General features: G+C 41.1%; 1 protein-coding gene across 1 annotated transcript in view; it reads left to right on the top strand.

The window, feature by feature from the left end:
* nalcn (sodium leak channel, non-selective) overlaps nucleotides 1-12,764 on the top strand; it is a 74,646-nt gene that overhangs the window by 38,400 nt on the left and 23,482 nt on the right. The window contains exons 15-17 of the mRNA XM_034110594.2: nucleotides 512-703; nucleotides 2,846-2,983; nucleotides 3,471-3,545. Coding sequence (XP_033966485.1) covers nucleotides 512-703; nucleotides 2,846-2,983; nucleotides 3,471-3,545 — 405 coding nt within the window. The remainder of the gene's footprint in view (nucleotides 1-511; nucleotides 704-2,845; nucleotides 2,984-3,470; nucleotides 3,546-12,764) is intronic.

The raw sequence follows: 12,764 nt of genomic DNA on the forward strand, positions 1-12,764 counted from the left end.
CTTGTTATATTATGCCTGCATCAGTTGTAAAATGGATAGTGGTCATCATAGTCTGTCCGGACAAGAAGGTCAACTTTCTTTCCATCCCATCTTATTATGCTGTGAGAATTATTACTGTATTTGTTTTCTTTAGGCTCCCTTATAAACTATTATCCTCCATTTGTCTCCTTATTTGTTGTGGATCCCGGGAACGGGAGACAGCCATTTATTTGGCTTTGAGCTGGATTCTAAAGACAAATCTCTGGCCAGGGGCATCAGTTCTGAGCTCGATCGATAGCTACTCTGTGGATGTCTGATCAAAGCCTGACCAATATGCATTACCTTTTGTGGCTGGTTGTTGTCACTGCAAGCAATTTAGGGACTGAGCCAGTTGACAGATCACACCATCACTGCACCTTTATCACCGGGTCAAGATCAATGCTCTGTGTTTTAAAAATCAATATCTTATCAATGTTCCACTGTGTTTTTGTTTTATAACTCTGATATTTTTTCGAAACTTTCTTCCATGCAGGTGCTCCGTGTGGTGCGTTTGATTAAGATTTCGCCGGCTCTGGAGGACTTTGTGTATAAGATCTTCGGTCCAGGTAAAAAGCTGGGCAGCCTGGTGGTGTTCACAGCCAGCCTCCTCATCGTCATGTCTGCCATCAGCCTGCAGATGTTCTGCTTTGTGGAGGAGCTGGACCGCTTCACCACTTTCCCCAGGGTAAGAAAACACTCGCACTCACTAGGGTAAATATAAAAACTAGTGCAGATGATCTATTTAAAGTATATACAAAGTGATCACAATATGAAGCACAACAAGTGGATTCATTGAAAAGATTTCTGGAAATCTGTCGTCAGGAGTCTAAATAATTCAATTTATTGTTATGCACAATGGACTTTACTCTTTACTATAATTACCTTGTCTGTATTCAGCGCATGTATGAATACAACAATGCTGGCACATCAACCACTTTCATTGTATAATGGGGCTCCCTGGAAATGATTGATTGTTATCAGATACCAATGTATTGCCCTTCATACCCACACATGCTCCTCTGCATTTAGAGATTACCGTAATTTTCGGACTATAAGCTGCGCCTTTTTCCCCATTTTTCGACCCTGCGGTTTATATAACGGTGCGGCTAATCTGGATTTGCACAGCTAACGGCCACTAGGGGACCTCCTCAATCTATGGATTTTACAGGTTACAGTCCACCACCTTTAACTCTATGGGCTCTATGACCGGTCCGCGCCCGCCACCTTTAAGCGGCGGGCTCCAGCAGGAAAAGCTGGAGGCCGGAAAAGAGTGAGACAGGTAGCGCGTAAAAGTGGAACCGAGAGTGGTACGAGAGACAGAACGAGAGCAAGACAGACAGACATTACGAGAGCGAGACAGTTTGTGCAAAGGAAGTTTTCATGCACAAACCCTCATTATGGAAAATGAAATAGAAATACACTGGTGGTCCCCGTACCACTGGTTGAAAACCACTGCTGTCGATCACTGCCGGTACGTGCGCTGGGAGCGCACCGTTTACGTTTGAAAGTTGAAAAGTGTGTGTGTCTGAAACGCTATGTGATACAGTACAGTTTACACAGCACAGTACATGTTCTGTAGCTACTATTGCACTAAATGGTAACACTTGAATACGTTATGCAAATATGCAACTTGTTTGTTGAAATGTTAATAAATTGGAGCTTCCTCAAACAGCCATCTCTTTCCCGACAATCCCCTCTGTGCACGAACCCGTACATATGGTAATTAAACATTAAAACACCTGCGGCTTATAGTCCAGTGCGGCTTATATATGTACACATCATTCAATGTAGCTGCTGCGGGTTATATTCAGGTGCGCCTTATAGTCCGAAAATTACGGTAGTAGGTCTTATTTTATTTAGCCGGAAATATCAGCTGTTTTAAAGTAAGAGCCATCTGCTGAAATGAAGATCAAATCAGACACACAGGTAGAAAAGGAAATGCACTGCAAACACATTAAGAAATGCCTATGAGCCGTTCTAGAGGGGCACCTCAGACGAGCGATGCCGAGGACTGCAGATGCTGATGATGAGATGCATGGTTGGTCGGCAGATGTGGTACCTCCTTTGATTTCTAAGTGCTCATGAGCTTCTTTCTCTCTCATTAGCCGCGTCTTTCCAACTCCCATATCTTTTTTTCTCCCCTCCAACATCTCGCTGATCCCCAGCACAGTGGGAGATGAGGGGTTGCTCGTAAACAGATGCCACTTGTATGCCATGTTACCCTCCTCGCTCGCATTTTCTCTCTTCGTTTTTCTTATTGCTTGTGCCTCACACACCCACATGCACAAAGACACACATCCCATCATAGTTAATGATGTTTGGCTGTCTCTCCAACGGGCAGACCTGTTGCTGGGTTTATCTTTATCTGCAGTGACAGGGATGTGGGAGCAGGTGGGAGGGAGGGGAGGGGGGAGTCTGTCTGGAGGTGAGATGCTAAAGAGGAGGCGCAGGCGTGTCATTTGACTCCAGGGGCCACAGTGTCGCAGCTTGCTGTTCCCTACACTTTAATCTGACCTCTACCAAGTAGATAAGAGGGCAGCAAGACAGTACAACAATAAAGGATTGCACTTCTTCTGTTCTTTTTATGGCTTGTATTTCAAAACATCACAACCGCCAGCTAGAGAAGGATGGTCAGGGCGGGATATGTGCATCAGTTGTGTGATATTTGCTCTCCTGTGAAAAAGCATGTTTCAAATGTCAGATCTGTCTGTGTCTCTGTAATTTCATCTCCGACTCTTTCTTCATTGTTTCTCCTTGTGTACTCAGTTGCCCTCTGTTGTCTTTTGCCTCTCTTACTTTTTATATTCCTGTGCTCTACCCCCTGTAGGCATTCATGTCTATGTTCCAGATCCTAACCCAGGAGGGCTGGGTTGATGTCATGGACCAGACTCTGGTGGCTGTAGGTCATATGTGGGCTCCGGTAGTGGCCATCTACTTCATCCTCTACCATCTGTTTGCTACCCTGGTGAGAAACGTGTTGTGCTTATTCAAATGTGCAAGGCAAATATGTTGAAGAGACTGTTGTATTTGATTTCTTAGCATATTGGTTGGTGCAGTTCTATAGTCGGTAAAAGCCGGTTGTTGGAAATAAGTGGCAAAAGCATACATGAGTTGTTTTCTTAATGCTTTCAATTAGTGCCACGACCCCTTCAGTGTTCCCTCAAGTGTTACATCTCATCACAGTTAATCAGACTTGCAGGCGTAAGAAGTGCTGACATTTCAGTGTGTGGCCTTCTTATATAGGGAGCATGCAGTCTGTGGATGACTCACACTTCACCCCAGACAGGCAGGATCTCTTCCAGAACTGAGCAAGAGACACATGCAATTACTTAGCAAACTTTGTATTTTTGAAAAAGCCTTGTTTTATGGTAATAGGGATAATGACATTGACATAGTGTAATGTGATCAAACTCGGGAGACTTTCTCATTCATTTCCTCTTGTTGCATTTTAGATTCTTCTCAGTCTTTTTGTGGCTGTCATCTTGGACAATCTGGAGTTGGATGAAGACTTGAAGAAGCTCAAACAGGTAAGAAGCTTATGTGAATTATGTCCGTAGTAAAATAAGATTATGCTCCGATCTATAAGTGCGAAAGAATCTTGGTATATGATACCCACAGGTACAGTTCGTGTTATTGCATATACAGTGTTGAGATTACGAATAAAGTAAGGTATCTTTTAAATAATGAGACTCTGTCTCTGAGTCAGCAGACATTAAGAGGATGCTGTGACTCGGCAGCTCATCCACCTCACAAGCCTTGCTAACCTTTATCACCTATTTAAATTAGGTGTCGCTGATATAACATAAAACCTGATTCTCCTCCTACAATGGGTAATGTTCACCTCAGAAACTCACTTTGGTGTAAAGTCTTGATGGATCAGACAAGGTTTCTAGAAGTGTCTTGTTATTTTCTGGATTGAAAGTCAGAAATTATTATTCATAAGCAGTGTGAAGGCTTTCAGTGGCGTATTGGACAGTTTGATATTTATTTATACATGAGAAGGAAGAGGACTGTCAATCATCTCTCGAGCAAAGCCAAAATGATGAAATGGTATAGATTGGCTAAGCCACTCTGGCTGGTTGATCAAAAATATTAATAGTCCACTCTGTTCCATCGGTGCCTGTCATTTATTTAAATGACCCACCATTTTTTTATTGTATTACTTAAAAATGTGACTGCATGTATTTGATTAACATGTATCTGCTTTATTATTAATCACGGACGAATGTGGCAAAAAATAATGGCAGTATGTATTCTTTTACAACACAGTATGTATTCTTTTACAACACTTATTATTTTAGTAGACTTATTACCGGTAAGAATAACAGTAAAGGATATACATGTATGCAAGACATTCAAAAGGACCTTTTCTCTCATCATATCTTAAGTGCAAACTGATTTGTCTGCTGCCTGCCTTTTCCCCTTGTTGTTTGCCACTGCGTTTTATTTAAAGTGGAGCACTTTCTGTTACCACCCTGGGAAGAGTGACAGAGTTTACAATGTGTGCCCACATGTGGGCAGGGCATTTAGTAATTTCGTTTTTTTTTCACTTTTCTTTTTTTTCATTATAGAATTTGATTAAATGGGCAATTCACTTTAATAAAGCAAAACCCTGTTGTGTGAAAAAGCTTGCACACTCAAATACTCAAAGCCTTGTTGCTTGTTATTGCCCTACGGGTCAGTTTCTTTCATACATTGCAATTGCAGATTAACTTTATAAACACAACTCGTTTTTTTAACGGTCACAGAGAGTGATTACTTTTTTTTAAGTCCTTGGTCAATTTATGTTTGTAACTATACAATACTTGTACTTATGTTAGTTTATCGATCTATAAGATCACTGACAGGAAGGTTCACACACACACACACACACACACACACACACACACACACACACACACACACACACACACACACACACACACACACACACACACACACACACACACACACACACACACACACACACACACACACACACACACACACACACACACACACACACACACACACACACACACACACACACACACACACACACACACACTCTTAGATCACCGATGTGCGCTCACAGCTGGCTGGCAGGTTATATCCATCCCACAGCTGAGTGATTAGGCGCAGTGACTGTAAAATTGCCTATTTTACAGGTGCTTCCATCACGAATACGGAGACTAACTATAAATAGACTATGATCACCCTCCCACAAGAGAAAGCTTCTGCAAACATTTGGCAAAAGCCCAATGACATGGCCTACCTTTTTATAAAGAAATACACACGTGGGCTGTGAAATTACTCTGTACGTGATGAATCATTTTGTTCTGCTGTTTGATGAATGACTACGTTGAGGTGGTAATGTTTGTTATGTCCTCAATGTGACCATGACAAGCTCTTTAAAAAAGAAAAAATAAGAACATATACAGAACATGGTATGGCCTATTGTATTTATTTTCATTTCATAAACCTTGTGAATTTGACACACACATGCAAAAATGTGTGTGTGTGTCCCTCGAGACATTTTTAATCCTTTCTTCTTCACAGTTGGTCGAACACAGACAGTTGTGGTGTTCAATTTAATTGGAAGAAATGAAACAACAAATTGAAGCCGAAAAACATATTCACAGAGCGGTTTCATGCCTATTATAGAATTATAAGATAATAAGTATTATTTGAAGTGAAATTAGGGATGATGTGTGTAAGTTTTTAGTGTTATGCAAAAATATATAAGAAATGATGTATAGTTACACTAATTATGCTAACATTCTTGGCATTGGTTTGCGTAGTGAGCTAATCTCGGTTACATTCATCTTCATACTGAACGTTTATTTAGTAGCTGCTGTGGAGCAAATGTTATTGTAGGTAGTTGGTGACAAATTATCTTGCTTTAACATCCTTTTCCCCGTCATGCTCCATCTGCGTCAGACTTATCAGTAGGAAAACTAGTCAAACATGTCGGCTCCCCTTACACACTATTGTATTTTGCTTATACCCATGAAAGACTTCAAGCAGGAGACGTGTGTGCCAGCAGTGTTTTTATGTGTGTGTTTGGTGTGCGGGTGTCACAATAAAATGAAACTGTGCAGCCAAGCTTTGAGTGATAAGGCCCACCTGCACAGCACAATAACATGCATGATGCTATTAAATCCCTCTTTAAATAATGTTCTGTATATGTTGGTAAGTCACTGTCAATGTCATGTTCTTTATGACAGCCATTTTACTTTTGTTACAGAGTCCCTTCTCACTTTATATTAAAGTAATCATCATCAGCCATCAGTGAATGTATTTACCCACAGTAAGTTAGGCTGTTCTGATCTTTGACTTTAGGGTGCACTAGCTTTCACTTTTACACCATTCCCTGTTTGTATTAAAGGGGCTCTATTATGCTTGTTCTGGTTTTCCCTTTCCTGTAGTGTGTATAGGTTTTGTGTGCATGTAAATGGTCTGCAAAGGCTTAAAGTTCCTTCCAGAGTTTCTTTCCCACACAGACATAAGAACATCACTATATAACACTCACGCTTCTATTGGCGAGCGCTCCAACACATTGCTAAGGGGCAGGACATTTCTAAGCGGTTGTCCATCACAACAGAGCTAGCCAGCTGACCAATCAGAGCAGTCTGGGCTCTGGTTTCAGACAGAGGGTGGGAAGAGGTGCTGAAGCACAGTCAGTATGAGAAAGAATACAGCACTTTTTACTATTCAAATTATGTAATTATAACTACACAAATATGAACCTGAAAAGGAGCATAATAGGCCCCTTTAACAATGTGGATCAGTTAGCCAAAAGCTTGACTGCTCCCCTCCACACCAGAATCCTGTTGAAAACAATCCTGTGAGTATGCCGCTAAAGTGTGAAGGGATTGATATAGAAAGAAAAATACCTGACTTTTATATAACTACAGACCTTAAAGGCCAAGTAGTCTGTTTTTCTGCTGTTATAACAGAATATGACTCTTATGACTCAGAGCTGAAAATAGAGCCTACATGTATGTGGTTAACAATTCTGTTAGAGTGTAGACAGACATATCATTTATATATGTTGTTTAAGGCTGTACTTAGACCAGGAAATTAAAGTTTAAACGTAATATAATTGGTAATATTTTAAAACTCCAACGATGACACATGTCTGCTGTGTATCTGGGTAAAGCAGCAGCACTACTGTTTGCATAGGTCTGCTGATTTGATAATGACATCACCAATAGGCATATATCAAAGATCATCTGTCATCGTATGATTGCGGCCCCACTTTTCGGGGAATGGCTCGCATGTGTCAGCCTAGATGTGCCATTTGTCTTGATTTGTTTCTTTCATCTAAGAGTCAAAGCTTGAAACGTCAGGAAAAGCAAAGAGGCTTCTGGGTACTCAAACAGATCAGTGTAAGCTCGCTGTGCTTTAATATCTCAGAAGTATGTTGGCAAGTGAAACAGCTCTGAATCCAAGCATTATTACATACAGCCCAATCATTCACACACACATTACATTACATGTTACATGTTAGACGCTTTTATCCAAAGCGACTAACATACTCAATTCTGTGGACAATCCCCACAGGAGCAATTTGGGGTGAAGTGTCTTGCCCAGGGACACAACGACATGCTGACTGCAGTGGGGTTTGAACCTGTGACCCCCTGATTCGAACACCAAGGCTCTATCCACTGCGCCACACGCCTCCCTACACACACGCACTCTTACAGATACAGGTGCATGTGCATACACACTTACATGTATACATACTTTACACATAAAGAGTGGTCAATAATAATTAGTAAGTGGGAGCATGCAGTGGTGTAGAACCGGTTTATTCCACCATACTCATGAGCCAGGAGCAACGAAGAAATAGGAATTCCTTAATCATGGCAAAATCACTAACACACGCTCACACGCAGATATATGCATGTGTGCACCAGTGCATGCTCAACTCATCAATGTTGATTAGGGTAATGCATTTATTGCGTGAAATTAGGTTTGCTAGGATTTTTAATGAAATGAAGCCTATAGGACATGAGAAAAGTAGACAGCAGCGGAAATCAGAAGTGAAAAGAGGAAGTAGAGACCCCCCCCTTCAATGCACACACACACACACACACACACACACACACACACACACACACACACACACACACACACACACACACACACACACACACACACACACACACACACACACACACACACACACACACACACACACACACACACACATCATGTATGCATCACTTCAGGGGACATTACATTGACGTACATGCATTTCCTGGAGACTTATCCTAACCTTAACCATAACCAACACATGCCTAACCCTAATCCTTACCCTTACCCTAACCCTAATCCTAAACCTAACCAAGTCTTCACCCTAAAATTAATTAACACACACACACACACACACACACACTTCAGCCTGGTAGGTGTTTTCTGTTCGAAAGCTGTTAAGAAACTGCTCATAAAACCCTTTACAGTAGCTTTGGAGAAACTATGAATGTTAATGCTATATTTATTGCTACATGTATTGCTTCTCCTTTGCCTTTGTCACCTAGAAATACCTTTGGTCTACCAGGGAAAGACAGCATAAAAGGGAGCAATAGCATTGCTGCACGTGATTTGGCAAACACGTTTGACTATTGGATGTTGTTGCTGCCCATTTTTGCTCCTCCTTCACCTGCTGTGTCACAGTTTGATGGGCTTTTGGATAGAAGAGACTGATGGTCCATCTCCATCTCACAAATCATTATTGCCCACAGAGAAATGACTGTAAGACCAAGGGGAGATGCAGGGAGAGGGGAATACGTTTACCCTATGCCGCTAGATATCAACCAAATAGAAAAAGGTGTTTACCCCTAAGGGCGATGATGATGATGATGATGATGATGATGATGATGATGATGATGATGATGATGATGGTGATGATGATGATGATGGTAATGTGGTTGTGTGTATCCCTGAACTTGTATGGGCATGAATTGTCAGTAGTGATACATCTATGTGTGTGTTATTCTGCATACACACTCATTTTTGCATTTCTGTTTGTGTGAAAGTGGCTATGCCTGGAAATCAAACAGGTCCTCGGGCCAGGTGGATGAGTCATGAGGAACACATTGGGAAAATTGCTCAAAAGAAGAAAGTAGATGGCTTGGCAGAGAGCGAAAAAAGCTAAAAGCGCAGCCGTCATCTACACTCTGTTTACAAAATGTATGACGACAAACTGACATTTGAATCCTTTGCACATTGAGCTCTGAGACCTCTCACTCTGTCCTTTGATATTTGTATCTTTTAAGTAAAAAAATGTAAGGAATATTTTTGATTTTTAAGGAAAAATGGAGATGATTAGCTGTGACAGTGCTCAGCCTGCATTGGACAGTTATCCGCTACAGGCTCAGATGATTTTTGTTTACTGAGTAACTTACTTTGCGATAACAGTTAAATGTGTCTTTTCTATTGATATTAATGTCGTTTTTTGATATGTCTAAAATATAGCAACAAATAAATTACCTACAGCATGAGCAGGAACCCTGAGTACAAATCAGGCATGAAAACGGGTCAGGGGTGAAAACGGTGAGAAGGATATTATCCCTCTAGGGGGGTCCGGGGGCATGCTCCCCCGGAAGAACATTTTCAATATTCCATATTTTAAAGCATCAATCTGATGCATTTTGAGATGCATTTTTTTGCCAACCTGGGGAGAGCTGGAGAAACTTAACTTCAGCCATGAGTCAAAAATATTATGACTTCCTTACTAAGTAAATACTTGGAGTAACGTACTGCGTTTTACACAGGCAATGGCTTTTCTGTTTATTTTTTTAGATTAGAGCTTGGATGACGAATTGAACTGGCAAGTATACTGTATAAGCAACTATTAGGTTATTGCAGATATCAGCATTGGTAAAATGTTGAGAAGTAAACAAATGACATCAAATTATTAGTATTATTCACCAGAAAAATAACCTACATAGTATAAGCACATTATATCAAATAAATACCAGCAAATTTGAGAAATCCTAATCGGATAAGTATGTTTATAAAATAACAGTCTACGGTTATAATGTTAAAAAACTAATGTTAGCCAACATATCATTGTTTGATTATTTTAAGTACAGCACCATTATCCATATTATTATTGGCTGTTTTTATTGGGAAAGAAAGATGAAATCAAAGGATAAGGGGACACGCTCATACAAGTACATATCATTTCCTGACCCTCGTCATACCCCATTAAAATGTATCAAGGTGTTGCCACAGATCCGTTGAACCGTTCATGTGTGTCCCCAGTAGCCTCTGGCCTTGTTATTTTAGACCCAAATGGCCTTGGGAAAGGATTTCCTCTGCACACGCTCAAGGATAATTGTTACTGTAAATATTAGATCCCCAGATTATGTGACTGTGTCAGGCTCCGTTAAAAGCTCTAGAAATGATAAAGTAGCCCGGTGTGTTTCATAGGTTTTACCATCTACCCACACTGCCATCTAGTGCAAAGACCACACTTGCAACACTTGAATTATAATTTGTTGTTGCTCAAAGATTTATGGCTGGAGAAGACAATTGTTTATAAGTGGGTGCCATCGAGGTCTATGTGCGGCAACAGTTGTGGCATGATGGATGATGATGGATGACCTCTCGGATCCCTAATATATTATCAGTTTAACAGGTATTATTGTGAGCGAAGGCCATATGAACATCCTTGGAGAAACACTGTGTGGTGTTCCCCAGGCCACAGATGGAGGGTGTGAGGCTGCATTAGTTTGATGCCCCCCGTGTGTCAGGCCTGTCAAAGCTAGCATGGAGAGAAGCATGACAGTGACAGTGTGTGGTTGTCTGCTAAGCTGCGTCTATCCTCCCATTCCATATTTGTCAGTTGAACTGAGTAGCCTATGATCTGGCATTGACTGTGAGAGATAAAACGGGAGAAGAGGGAGGTGGGAGAGGGAGATGGAGTGAGCGATAAGGGTGGAGGAAGAGATTAACACATGGGGAGGGAGAGAAAGGAGAACAGAAGGAGAGGGAAGATAGATGTTTGCTTTGGGTACAAATGAGGTTTAGGATGAGTAGTCACTGCTTCATGGCTGTGACTGGAACATACAGTGTCACCGTGGCAACAGTTACACAATCGGGGCTTTTCCCTCCAAATCATACCTGATTCTTCTGAATATCGATGTGGGCATCTGTGTGCATGTGGGATGGCTTGTTTATGCATTCTTTCTGCTCTCTGAGTACTGCAGAAGGCACTCAGCTTGAATATAAATGTTGTTATGGAGAATTTAGTTTGATCAAATGTGTTATAGAGGGATTGTTCTATGGCAACCCACCAAGGATTTCATTATTTATGAGTTAAACTAAAAGCCTGTCCTCCATTTATGTGTTTTAATGGACCAAGGACTTATTTGGGGATTAAGTGGAGGAGGAGAAAGGCGAGGAAGACAGAGGGAGCAGAGAACAGAAAAGCGTAACCCTTGAGAATCCCAATACAATGTGTTCTTATCTTTTGAATGTAATTTCAGTTTCCTATTGGAGACATTCCAGGCCCTGTGCCATGTCTCTGCCATGTGCTTAAACTATCAAGAACACACGCACGCACACGCGCACACACACACGCACGCACGCACGCACGCACGCGCGCGCGCGCACACACGCACACGCACACATACAGTCGTCACAACATTTCTGTTCTAACAATTATTTTTGAAAAAAAATAGTATTGTTACTTGATTTGATCTTGTGTTGGCACTTGGCTGCAATCTCACATTCATTTTGCTCAGAGATATACTTATACTGTATGCTTTAGTACATTTGCTCATTGAGTATAAGAATTATGCAAACAAAAATGGAAAAACAAAGAATTGAGAAGGCTGGCTATAATAGAGGCATATGTTGAGCAACTATTTCAAAATGATGGAATAAATTGTCTTCCAAGATGTTGTACTCTATTGAATGTGTTCAACGTTGTAAAAGCAGGTACAGTTAAACATTTGTGACTTGGTTTGTATTATAGTAAATATCCACACAGATCTGACATACAAAACAGATGGAAAATACAAAAGCTACTGGATACCAATTCATAATTTCAGTGTTTTGAGAGGAATATATCAGAGAACATTGAAGATGTGACATCCAACAAAGGTTACCACCCAGGGATTTACGATTTTTGAGATGGTATCTGCAGTTGTTTTGGGTGTTGGTTGGTGGTAGCTATTAAAGGTTTACAGGCCATGTGGCTTTACAGCAGCTCCATAACATGTCTCATTACCCTGCTAACTCTCTCTCTCAACACTTCCACCCCTGGGCATCACAACTGGACTGGCCCAAGGCTGGGGTAACCCAACCAAGACTGTAAGGGAATGTGCGGTGCAAATAGGCATTTCTACGTGTACCGTTTATACATTTTGGTATTTATAAAGATTATGGATATGTCATAGGGAACACAGAGAAATACAGACAAATACACAGAAACATACTCACTTGGTTTGTCTAAGTATCTACAATGCTGAATGAACGATTACTCAGAAAGTAAGCCTGTCTTGTGTTAATACTAAAATGTGTAGTCGATGATCACACATACACACTTTCTCACACATACACAGCTGTTGTCTGGTGTTGTAGCTGAATGGCAGGCTCTGATGTCTGAATGGTAAAATGCAGATGACTGTACGTACATCCTCCCACAGGCACTTGGAGAGTGTGTGTGTGTGGGCAGCAGTTTTGTAGGCGGTTGTTCATCAGTTTTCCATTGTTCCATTGGCTAGCCTCGAATACACTTGTGTTCGATG

This window comes from Pseudochaenichthys georgianus, chromosome 21 (genome assembly GCF_902827115.2).
Source record: "Pseudochaenichthys georgianus chromosome 21, fPseGeo1.2, whole genome shotgun sequence".
Lineage (NCBI taxonomy): Eukaryota > Metazoa > Chordata > Actinopteri > Perciformes > Channichthyidae > Pseudochaenichthys > Pseudochaenichthys georgianus.